The sequence below is a fragment of the Pseudorasbora parva genome, chromosome 11 (assembly GCF_024679245.1).
Source record: "Pseudorasbora parva isolate DD20220531a chromosome 11, ASM2467924v1, whole genome shotgun sequence".
Lineage (NCBI taxonomy): Eukaryota > Metazoa > Chordata > Actinopteri > Cypriniformes > Gobionidae > Pseudorasbora > Pseudorasbora parva.
In genome coordinates, this window is record NC_090182.1 from 42,313,449 (window position 1) to 42,326,240 (window position 12,792).

General features: G+C 37.4%; 2 protein-coding genes across 2 annotated transcripts in view; one reads left to right on the top strand and one right to left on the bottom strand.

Annotated features, from left to right (window-relative positions):
• kif3a (kinesin family member 3A) overlaps positions 1-6,903 on the top strand; it is a 34,455-nt gene extending 27,552 nt beyond the window's left edge. The window contains exons 13-17 of the mRNA XM_067458002.1: positions 58-183; positions 4,344-4,397; positions 4,503-4,571; positions 4,664-4,791; positions 6,248-6,903. Coding sequence (XP_067314103.1) covers positions 58-183; positions 4,344-4,397; positions 4,503-4,571; positions 4,664-4,791; positions 6,248-6,296 — 426 coding nt within the window. The 3' untranslated portion in view covers positions 6,297-6,903. The remainder of the gene's footprint in view (positions 1-57; positions 184-4,343; positions 4,398-4,502; positions 4,572-4,663; positions 4,792-6,247) is intronic.
• A 154-nt stretch (positions 6,904-7,057) lies between these two features.
• Positions 7,058-8,358, bottom strand: il4 (interleukin 4). The gene is made up of 4 exons (XM_067456672.1): positions 8,053-8,358; positions 7,909-7,956; positions 7,724-7,822; positions 7,058-7,193 (listed from the first exon to the last, which is right to left on the bottom strand). The coding sequence occupies exons 1-4, from the start codon at positions 8,239-8,241 to the stop codon at positions 7,065-7,067; spliced, it is 465 nt and encodes a 154-aa protein (XP_067312773.1). The 5' UTR covers positions 8,242-8,358; the 3' UTR covers positions 7,058-7,064.
• Positions 8,359-12,792: the final 4,434 nt, after the last annotated feature.

Here is a 12,792-nt window from a genome sequence, read left to right on the forward strand (position 1 = left end):
TAGCATAGTTGACATGACATTAAAAGACTCCGTTAAGAACGTCTCTTCTGTTTTTAGATGGCTGATCTGCAGCAAGAGCATCACAGGGAGATCGAAGGTCTGCTGGAAAACATCCGGCAGCTGAGCCGAGAGCTGCGTCTGCAGATGCTCATCATTGATAATTTTATTCCTCAGGAATATCAGGTCTGTATTTATGCTAGTGCATGCATGCACTACAAGTCAAAAGTTTGGACACATCTACTCATTCCTTATTGGTGACATATTTTAGAAAAGAACAGTGTTACAGGAGGAATACAGGAGAAGTACAGGAATTATTTCAACATGAAAATTGCAACCAGAAAACAAAAGGTCTAGATCCTAGCTCAACCCCGGCCCGTCTCGATATTTTTAAAAACACTATTGAAAGTTTTAGTCTTTGTAAAATGCATGAAAACAACACTTCCTGGGGCCGTAGAGCATGCAGAAATCAGCATGCAAAAAAAAAAAAAAAAAAAAATTCAGCATGATTTTTTGCTTTTCCCCAGTTATCAGGATTTGATGAATCTGATATTTTTGCTGATAATATGAGGTGTGAACTGCTGCTCTTGCACAAAGGCAAAAATGACAAAACTGAGCTGGCAAATGCACTCTACAGAAAGCTGTAAAGGGAAAGAACACCCAAAAATTACCATTGTGTCAGACATTTTGAGAAAAGAAGACATTTTGAGCATTCTTCAAAATATCTTCTTTTATATTCTACAGGTCTACCGGTTTGGAACGACATGAGGGCGAGTAAATAATGACAGAATTTTCATTTTGGGGGAAGTTCTGTTTGATTTCACAGTAAAAACACTACATTTTTGCTGCCATTTTTCTTGAAATTATATTAATTTAATCCATTCTCAGAATAAATAAATGTAAAATTAGGACGTCAAATGAGCTAGATGGAAACTTCAGGTTTTCCTGTTTAAAATGATATATAGCACTTGATGCTAACTGCTAGAATGGGTGAGCAAAACAAAGAAAAGTAGAGGCACGTCAGGCGCCCCAAAAATGTTCTAGGTCGTTAAGGGTTAACTAGCTTTTACGCATTAAGCGTCTGTAAAAGGTGAAAGTAGATTAACCTTCAGAGTTTCATATACAAGGTTCATACAGGTGCTTGAAATCCTAGAAAATGCTTGAATTTTGATGTAGTGTTTTCTAGGTTGGAAAAGTGCTTGAATTTTGGTTAAAGTGCTTGAAAATGCTTGAAATTGTAACTATTTCTATTAAAACAAATATCTATCTGACGGAATCTGACGTAACGATTATTAAATGTAGAAATAAAATGTTGGAGAGCCTAAAATGAAGCCTGCTGTGCTCGCGATCTGCCCGTCTATTTCCATGTTTGACTACGCCCCCATGTTGTTGTTTCAATGAACGTTGACTGAAAAAACGGGGACAAACCCCACGAATTGCCTCTTGTAAAGTCTGCAAAAAGCTGTGTAGCTTTTCACTCTTTCGAGTCACATGAAAGGTCATAGACTTTTCAAGTAAGCTAACTAAAGTAGTCTACTGTACAAGTTAGCGGCTATTTGTTTAACTTCTTGCACTATTAACTGCTAGCTAGGAATTCGCATTAGTGACGCAAAGTACTTATATGTATATTATGTGATAATGTAATGTTAGCATGTCCGTTATGGCACGTTCATTTGTGGAAAATGCAGTGAACAATGCCAAAGTTACAGCACTGTAACTGTAACAATACGCAAATTAAAACTTGCAAACGTTAGCTCAGTACATAAAAATCATGTCAAATGGTCATACAAGTACCGTAGTGTTGTCAAAAATATTGATATTTCGATCTGTATCGAGACTGAAATGTCTGAAACGATACCAATACTGCTTTCTACATTATACACCAGCTGCTCTCCTCTCCGACTGACAGCGAGTTGGCACCACCTATTTTTTTACAGTCTATGGTTGGCACTTGGCACGCACCCACTTCCTCTCATTCAGTCCGGTTAACCCTGAACATGACGTGCCGGCGGGTTCTGCTGGATTTTTCCTTATGACAGCGTGATAGTTTTGTTGTGACGGGTCTGAACTTCGCATGGGATTGCACATGATTCTACAAATTACCGCAGATTTCGTGCTCATATCTAAAGCGCACACAAATACCGTAATAAAGCCTGCCGCTGTGCAAATGTTAGCTCCTTTTCCCAGCTTAATAATGGTCAAATACGCACAACAAATGGCACAATACCCATCTGGGTGTGGATTAGAAAACAGGAAGTAACAGGAACGGTGTTTTGATTTCACGTCTGCGTCAGGTCTTAAAGGGACAGCACTTATTTGAAATACTAAAAGATAAACGATCACTCGCTGCTCTTGACTGATTAACTTGTGTAACTTTAACGGATTAATATGTATTTAATTGTCAAAGTTATTTTCAATTTGATTACTTTTTCTTTTTTTAATTCAGTTTCTCACCTGAATACTGTTAGACCTAAGCCTACCTGATTTATTTGTGCTATTGTTAGTAGTTTGCTTATTTGTTCTTATTTTATTACTGTTTAGTCGGCTTTTTACCATTTGAAGTCAAGCTTCCTTTGTGAGATAATTGGAATGGTAATTGATCAGCGTTTATATATGAACTTATTTAATTTATTCAGAAGAAATATTTGATTGCCTAGACTTTCAATAGACAGACACAAAAAAGAAAATAATTAAAAATAGAAAAGGTCAATGAGCTAAATCCGATTGACTGTCAAAGACGAATGTTTGCATTTTTTTAAATTTTCAATAAATGAATTGAAAGTGAAGTGAACCTGTTGTGATTTTGTTTAGGGTAATTGTTTTTATGATCGCTATGGCAACGTAGAACACGCCGGTAACGAACTTCCGGTTTACGTTAGTCTGTACTGTTATCAGCTAAACGCTTGGTTGTATTATGAGGATTCAGGAGTAAACTTTTACAACAACGCTTCAGGCAAAATGATCACATGTCCCAGATGGTCGCATGGATCTGACTATCTTACAAGAACTTACTAATATCTGTAGCACTAAGCGGTTCACCAGAGTTATGCGGTGCACACATTTTGCCACTGTGTGGTAGGGCTGTTCCTATGAACCACGCGAGAGTTACCTTCCGTCCATGCGCCTCTAAATCGATTTTATTTTATTATAAATAAAGGTTTATTTGTTTCTAGTTATTTATTCTGTTAGATATTTCCACTTTACGGGAGTCCCGCAAAATAATTGTATTTTCCCGTGACACGCACACAATAATATCTTGCCACCCGCGTCCACATTCACCATCAAATATGATCCCGCGCCACACTCGGTTGTGCTGGGTCCCGTGGGAGTGCATGTCTCTATTTAACGTTAGGTTGTTTGAGCGGTCTTGCTACACAATACATCTGTAAATTATTGAAAACAATAAACATACCCCTTGCAAAAAATTATACAGTTGTACTGCAGTATTTTAAATAGGTTAAACTAATATATTATATAAACTCAATAATTAAATTTACAGCAATGAAATGTTAATTTTTATTACAATGCAATTAAATTAATTGAAGTTCATGCATCTATTTTCATGTCGATTAATAATTAGTCTACTGACAATGTCTGACATGATTTCAACAATTACAAATATTAAAATATAAATATTACTTCTACATCACAATTCTTGAGTTTATTTGAAGCTCGTTGGGCATTGAATGGGTGCGAAGGGTGCTAGCAACATGTCAAACGGGTCCGTTTATGTTGCATGGTTTATGGAAGCAAGGTTTCTGAGGTGTGAGACCCAGGCGCTCAGCGGCGCCCAACGCTCATTAACCCCGGCGAGAGCAGCCTTAACTCGGCTCGTCCTTCTGACGACTGCCGCTGCATGGCAGAAGCCCCTCCCATGACGCAAATTCGCGTCTGTTGTGTAGTGAATGAAGCGAATGGAGTCAAAATGTTCATGCGTCCATGTTCGCGCAAATATCGCTATTTATTCTCGTCACTCGCGTCTGGTGTGAACGCAGCATAACTGTTCTGTGTGCTAAACCGGAACTGAGATACCGTCAACCGGAAGTATCGAGTGTCATGGCGACGCCCACTAAGGCTTGCAGGAAAGTTGTGGATAGCATTATCTCTTTTATCTATGATAAAAACACTAAATAATAATTGTGACTATGTATTGGTATGTAAAATTACAATGGTGTAAGGTGCTGGAAAAAGCTCTGCTTGAATTTGACCTGGGAAAAGGTGTACGAGCCCTGCATATAACAATTCATATGACTGTCTGAGCTTAGCTTAAATCTTATCTCAGCGTTTTGGGTTCCCTGCTATGAAAACGCATGCAAACGACATCTTGTCTGTTGTGTTGTGTACAGGAGATGATTGAGAACTATGTGCACTGGAATGAGGACATTGGCGAGTGGCAGCTGGTGAGCTTCTTTAACACAGTTCAATCTGCCATTCTCTCAGATCTCAAGCAATGAAAACATAATATAGCTGATCTGTTTGCTTTCTTCTTTTCTTTTTTTTATTAGAAATGTGTGGCCTATACTGGCAACAACATGAGAAAACAGACACCTGTGTCAGACAAGAAAGAAAAAGATGTAAGTGTGGAATGTTTTCTATAGGCACACATGATGAATGCTCTTCCCTTCTCATGTTTAACTTTTGAATCTGTTCTTCTTTCATGACTCAGCCATTTGAAGTGGACCTCTCTCATGTGTATCTGGCCTACACAGAAGAGAGCATGAGGCAGTCCTTAATGAAATTAGAAAGGCCCCGGACATCAAAGAGTGGAAAGTCCAGGCCTAAAACTAGTCGTAGGTGAGGTGTTCTACTTTTTTCACACCTTTCACATCACAACGAGTCACAATATAAATGTTTAACAGTTACAATTAAATAATCATTCAGTTTAGAGGATGATTAATTAATAAGCTTTATGATTTTAGATTTTGTTTAAAGGTACAGTCTGTTATCGATGATACTGTTGAAATGGGCACTATAAGCATGTCAATATTCTGGTGTCCATAATTATACATCATGACAGCAAAATGTAAGCTTTAACATACATGTTGGCTTTGATCCAGATGTTTTGTACATTATCTTTCAAATGTTTGGGATTTTTGGGTTTTTAAAAATATATTTTTGAAAGAAGTCTCAGTAACACTTTCTATGAAGTCTGTATTTACCAGCTGATAAATAATTATAACAAAAGTTTCAATTCATTATAATAATTAGCTATTTGAGTTCATCATTTTTAGTACAATGCATTATAACACCGGATGAAGCCTGCATTTATAAGGCATTATAATACATACATAATGCCTTATAAACAACATTATAATGTGTTGTATCACCTCATCATAACAACAGTAATAATGTAAATATTTGTGGTTTATTACGATTAAGTGATTTATATTACACACAATGAACATAATTTATCCACGGAAAGTTATAATGGATTGTATATCCCATAGTTTCATATATTTTACTTTCCCATATTCTCATATTATCTTGACATGTATTTGATCATAAATAGTAAAATCCGATTATAGGGAAATACTTTACAATAAGGTCTCATTGGTTAATGCATTAACTAACATGAAACAATATGCAGCATTGTAGCAACTCGTAATGTACTTACTGTGCATAATGCAATGAGTATTACATTATTAATTTAATAAAATGTTTATAATGTAATCATTTTCTCAAAATGTAATAAATATTGAGCTCAGAATGTAATAGAAATGTTAACATCATGAGAAATTTGACATTATAAACTTAATTTAAAATCAATATCCAGTCTTAAACAATGCAAATTGTAAGAGATGTAAATATTCATGATATTATGATCGTCATTATTATTATTTATATTTAATTAATTAATAATTAACAATTGTATTTTTAAAATGTACTGTAAAGGAATACCAATCCTTTGTGTTTAATAATAATAATATTTAATTTTGCAGGTAGTTAAGGACTACAAAAATGAAGAGACAAAAAATGTACCGTAAAAGGAATATTATTATTATTATTTTTTTTTTAAAGCCATTACAATAATGAAAAAATTACCTGTTTTTTGAGTTTATAATGTTATAAATGTATCATAATGTAAAAATTGTCTACATTATGAGCTCAAGATTTTAAAAATGTTTACATAGTTTTTTTCATTAATGTTAAAGTCTTCACTGTTACTTTTGATCAATTGAATGCATCCTTGATAAATGAGAGTATCCATTTATTTTTCTTTTTTTCCCCAATCGTTTATTTCATTTTTTAGGAAACGCTCCTCCAAACCGGAGGCGGTGATTGAATCCCTGCTGCAGTGAGCCTTTTGTCTGATGAAGACCACCATATAATGTGCATTTTCAAGGCCAGTCCAGTACATGTCTTAGGGAATACTGATTCTTGTGACGTAAAGGCACTTTGACATAAGTGTAAATGAAAAGAAATCATGTGTTTATATGCAGAAACTGCTCCAAAGCTGGGTTAGGTGAGGATCGTTTGCTGTAAAATGTCCATTAAGATAGCACTCCAGAAGGCACATTTCACCTTTAACATAAACACTGTTACTGTATATTCAGCTTGACACTGATGGCTGTGCTGGCATGTGTTGAGCAGCCTATTGGTCTGACACAAGAGATTCGCTTGCTGTCAGGGAATATGCTATCTAATCTTAATGTTTTATAAAATTGGAAGCGTGCAATTGCTTTAGCTCGGTGCACACAAGCTATGCTCCTTAATTTTTTTAAAGTGAGAATGTGCATGCCATGTTCCCTTGGCTGTAGTGCCATTAGCTCAGTTTACTCCTAACTGTAATGTATTTCCATTGTGCACTGTAGTAAAACCATTAGTCTTATGTATTATGTAAAATGTTTACATTTATTGTTTTCTTTTTTTGTTCCTGTACTCCTCCTTAAATTATTAAATTATTTTACAAAGTATAAATGTAGCATTGCTTTTTTTAAAAAAACAAACAAACAAAAAACATTCATTTCAAGTTCCAAATTAACATTTCAGCATATTTTTTTATTCATAAATACAATAAATATGATATAAATATGAGCAAATACAAAAATATAGCACAAGCAGTGAGTCTAAGGACGTTTCTCATGTCCCAATGACTTTAGTTGCCTAGAGTTTAAAACTTGACAGCATTTTTTGATTTTTGTGAGAAATCTCTCTATTGAATGTTCCTCCGAAGCTGTAACGTTACAGTTTCCATGCTGTGGAGAAAAACAAACACATTCAGTGTGTTAGATCACATTGAACCATTTTCTTAAAGCAGTCTAAAATATGTACATCTAGTAGCCATAGTTAACAAATTATTAATCGATTATTAACTCATTTTACAGTTCCTTTTGCTGCTACTACTGGGGCAGAAAGAACACTGACAGCAGGTAACACGACTACCTTTATTGACTGCCAATGAAATTTGATTATTTCTATAGTTTAAAGCTAACACAGAGAAAAGGGTGTCAAAATTGTGCCTTTAGCGGTACAACAGCTTGTCACTGGTGTAGTACCCTTAAAAAGACTCATTGTACCTTTTTTACCACTAAAAGGTCCATAGTAGTACCTTAAGTTTCGTATTGTACTGTTAAAGTATTATGTACCTTTCAGGGTTAAAAAGGTACAAAGATGTCCTGTGTACTCCTTTTCTCTGCGATTAATACACACTCAGTATGGTGAGGATGATCAATATGATCTACCGTTTATCATCTAATTCAATTATGAATATTGGATGATGACTTACCCCGGTGTTTTTTGCGTATTCAAACAGATTCCTGTGTAGCTTGCTGTGATTTAGAAATGTGTTTTTTAATACCTTTGCAGCTTGGCAAATGGTGTCCTCCTATATAAACGTAGAAGAAATTGTGAATGGGTGACATATTGGAATCAAGCTTTTACCATCATAAACATTAGTTCTCAAATACTTACCGAGCAGCTCCCTCCATGAAATATAACTTTCACATATCGGTTATGAATCTGCGGGGAAAAAAATAATAATAATAATTTGAACGCTGTTCGACTCTGCCAATCACCTTTTGCCTTTTTGTAGCAGTTTCTGAATTTGATTCTTACCTTCTCTGGATTTTTATGTAGGATCTCGTCCACAAATTCTATGCTTTCCTCTAAGAGAATGATCCTCTCGTTTTGTCCATTTATGGCTACAAATGTCAGTGCCAAGAGCAAGAAGGTCCTCATACTTGGTTCCATGTTGAGGTATGTAGATGCTGAGATGCTGGTCTTCATAGCTTCAGTGCTGATCATTCAGTCTACTTATAGAGGATGTGATGTAGAGATGATCTCCGTGATGAAGTAGATTACACGTCACCTTCTCTCACACACACACCCACCCTCACAATCACTAATAGATTTCAGAGAATATGTTGAAACGAGATAATTTCCTCCAAGTCAATTCAAAAGAAGTAGGCAGACGCTTACTATTCTTACTTAAAGACAGCTCGGGTCATCTAGCCTAACTTTGAATACACCAAAGCTATGGTTTGTGTCTTATAAAGAATCACTCTTATCTCAGAAGGCACTATTTCTTAGTCATTTGTCTTAAATTAGGAACTAATTCTGTCCAGTGTTGTATTAAAATATTCCATTAATGCAACACGATTACCAATCGTCTCGGTTTATCAGATCATCATCTCTGGTTTCTGAAAGAACCGTTGCCACATCCTTTGGCCTTCTTAAGCAGGGACAGTGCATCAAACACAATATATATATATATATATACATATATACAGTGATGTAAATGCCAATTAACCTTTTATCACACGTCCTGTGATGACGCCACAAAACCACAACAGATGATTCGTGCTGTGCAACAAAAGCTCAGCGAACTGCATGTAGGTTGATTTTATCTAGGTCAGATTTATCACTTTCGGAAAGTAATGAAAGATCTACGGTTTCATTTTGATGAGATGTGATGTCATTAAATTAAATAAATAATTGTTGATGTTGCTATTGCTATTGCAACGAGTCTATCGAAAATTTGATCATTTTAACTCATACTAATGTTTTTGGTAACACTTTGTTTTACAGTTTCCCTGTTACCCAGCTTACTTGTCCTTACTATAATGATGACACTTTAAAATAAAATAGTTTTACCAGGTTTTGTTGCTTGTAATTATGCATAATTTACTGTTGTTATTGTTACATGTACTTACCATAGTAATAGCAGTTAATTATGCATAATTACATGCAACTAACACTCAACCAAACCCTATAGTAACTACATATAGTTATTAATTAATGTTACTTAAAGGAACACGCCAACTTTTTGGGACTTTGGCTTATTAAGTGTATCCCCCAGAGTTAGATAAGTCCATATATATCATTCTCATCTCCGTGCATCCCATAACTCAGTCTGACACGCACTCCCGCTAGCCTAGCTTAGCACAAAGACTGGAGGTATATGGCTTCAGCTAGCCTATACTGCTCAAAAAGTGACAAAATAACGCCAACATTTTCCTATTTACATGTTGCAATGTGTAAAGTCACAGCGTGTACAAATAACAAGGTTACATGAGACACAGCTATCTTATAAACATATACATACTGTGGACTATATTCTCAGAAGGCGCAGCTCCACTTCTGCGGAGTGATTTGCTCGCAGCACATGAGAAGCCCCGCGGTGAGAAGCAGAGAGTTCGCTCAGAGTTGGAATAATTGCTAGATAGTTTACAATCATGGGTGTTCGCTGTATTGTGAAGGCCCGCAACAATAAACAGGGGAGACCAGATAATACAATGATATTCCATAGAATTCCAACCCAAAACGCTGACCTGATGAATCGATGGCTACTTGCTCTGGATATAGACCCAAACACACCTGTAGCCATCATCAAGTGCTATCGGGTTTGCTCTGAACATTTCACAGAGGATGACTATTTCGGAAAAAAAACATGAAACGTGTGCTGAAGGATACGGCCATCCCATGGATAATATAGACAGGACAAAGCAGATCACCCGCGGCTGCGGTAAGTGTTCCGTTATGTTATAAGTTAGCCTACTGTAACAGAGTCGTTAGCTAGATCTAATAACGTTTATGACACTGTTACATGATTAGGGTGGTCACTACTATATTGGACTTTTTTCCGCGCTTCATGTATCCCCTGTAATGTTAGTATTGTAATGTTAGTATTGTGTTGTCATGAACGCGCTCTGTCACAGTAACAAATGAGCGGTGCTAGCGGTAATTCTCTGGACTGTAGCATTTACATTGCTAATGAATTGGAGGGGGGATTGGCAGTTTTAATTCAGGCAGTTCAATTTTTGTCTGGGTTCATTGTCCAAAAAAAACAAAAACAAAAAACTTTTTTTTAAATTTATTATTATATATTATAAAAATCACTTACTTGGTTGACAGCTGTCCATTAGGTTCACTTGGTATGGGGCATTTCTTCCAGTTGATTTTGTCACAACGGGGGAAAAAAAATCAACAACTGCCGGGTGTATTAGGGATATTTCCACACATATTGTGTTCGTTCTGATTCTCTCCTCAACCTCAGTGATCGGCGTTTTGTCTATTTGCTTCCAAAGTTTGTAACTCCTCGTCTGTGTATTCTGGCTCAGAAAGATATGGTTCCAGGTTTTGGTTTAATGCCAAGTAAAAATCCTCTGACAATTCCTCAAAATCAGCCATGATCAACAGTCACGTTCGTCACTAGCTACAGTCACGCTGGTTTTGTTTACGGAAGGAACACCGCGGGGCTTCTCATGTGCTGCGAGCAAATCACTCCGCAGAAGTGGAGCAGTGCTGCGCCTTCTGAGAATATAGTCTACAGTATGTATATGTTTATAAGATAGCTGTGTCTCATGTAACCTTGTTATTTGTACGCGCTGTGACTATACACATTGCAACATGTAAATAGGAAAATGTTGACGTTATTTTGTCACTTTTTGAGCAGTATAGGCTAGCTGAAGCCATATACCTCCAGTCTCTGTGCTAAGCTAGGCTAGCGGGCGTGCGTGTCAGACTGAGTTATGGGATGCACGGAGATGAGAACGATATATATATGGACTTATCTAACTCTGGGGGATACACTTAATAAGCCAAAGTCCCAAAAAGTTGGCGTGTTCCTTTAAATATATAATTACACTGCAACAATGACACCTTATAATAAAGTGTAACCCAAAACCTTAACCCTAATTAAATAGTAAGTACATGTTAATTTATTATTATTCAGTGCATAAGAGCAACTTCAAATAGTATATTTTTTAGCATTATCTGTTGATATTGAATATTCTGTTGAGGGCTCTTGGTTTCCCCTATTTTTAGATTTACAAATCCAATTCCAAAAAAGTTGGGACACTGTACAAATTGTGAATAAAAACAGAATGCAATAATGGGGAGGTTTCCACTTTCAATATTTTATTCAGAATACAACATAGATGACTAGCCTAGAAATCTAGACGCACCCTAGCAGCAGCAAATTGAATCTGCCCTCGGGTGTCGTCTAGCAACTCTCAATACCCTTCTGAGCTGTAAACGGCAAACTCTTGCCGGGCCAATCACATCGTGTATAGAGTCGGCGGGCGGGGCCATAATGACGACGGCCGAGTTTTGTTTGCGTGCTTCTAGTAAACACAGAAACTAGCGGGTGGTCTTTCAAATCAGCTTTGACCGCGACTCCGGAAGACTTGGAGTTAAGCTTTTCTCTGAGAAAAGAACAAAGAGCGGCACTGAAGTCATTCTTAAAAAGGGAAGATGTGTTCGGAGTTTACCCGACCGGATACGGCGAATGTTTAATCTATCAACAAGCTCTGTTTCACCTTCGTTGCTCTGGTTGGTGTAGCGCTATCCTATTGCGTGCAGAGGGAGTTTGAAAGACAACCGTTTATCCCGCCCCTCGGATTGAGCTGTCAATGGTGAGTTTCCAGACCAAACATCTTGATGTGGGTCTGGCTTGTCAGGCTAATAGATGACATATCAAATGTTTAAACTGTGATTCATGACATTAACACTTCTCAAAAAATTGGGGACAAGGCCAAGTTTACCCCTGTGTGGCATCCCCTCTTCTTTAATAACAGTCTGCAAATGTTTGGGGACTGAGGAGACAAGTTGCTCAAGTTTAGGAATAGGAATGTTGTCCCATTCTTGTCTAATTCAGGCTTCTTTCTGTAGCCCAAGACTGGTTTCCCACTGAAGCTAAGCAGGGCTGAGCCTGGTCAGTACCTGGATGGGAGACCAACTGGGAAAACCAGGTGTCTGCTGGTAGAGGTGTTAGTGAGGCCAGCAGGGGGCGCTCACCCTGTGGTCTGTGTGGGTCCTCCTAACACCCCAGTATAGGGATGGAGACACTGTCCTGTCAAAGAGCACTGTCTTTCGGATGAGACGTTAAACCGAGGTCCAGACTCTCTGTGATTGTCCTGGGTTAGGGTTAGGAATTGTTGGGTTAGGGTGTCATGTTGGAAAATGCTCTTCCCTGAAAGAGACGATATCTATATGGGAGTTTTTCTAGAACTTGGATATACCTTTCTGCATTGATGGTGCCTTTCCAGATGTGTAAGCTGCCCACACAACACACACACTCATGCAACCCCATACCATCAGAGATGCAGGCTTCTGAACTGAGCGCTGATAACAACTTGGGTTGTCCTTGTCCTCTTTAGTCCCGGATGACATGGCGTCCCAGTTTTTCCAACTTCAAATTTTCATTGTCTGACCACAGAACAGTTTTCCACTTTGCCACAGTCCATTTTAAATGAGCCTTGGCCCTGAGAAAACGCCTGCACTTCTGGATCATGTTTAGATATGGCTTCTTTTTTGACCTATAGAGTTTTAGCGGCAACGGCGAACGGCACTGTG

Bases quoted from the DNA above. Each gene is read 5' to 3' on its own strand.
- il4 (XM_067456672.1), bottom strand. From the start codon at position 8,241: ATGATCAGCACTGAAGCTATGAAGACCAGCATCTCAGCATCTACATAC. The intron at 7,823-7,908 runs GTAAGTATTTGA...ACGTTTATATAG, and splicing joins TTCATGGAGGGAGCTGCTCG to GAGGACACCATTTGCCAAGC. The intron at 7,194-7,723 runs GTAAGTCATCAT...TTTTCTCCACAG, and splicing joins AATACGCAAAAAACACCGGG to CATGGAAACTGTAACGTTAC.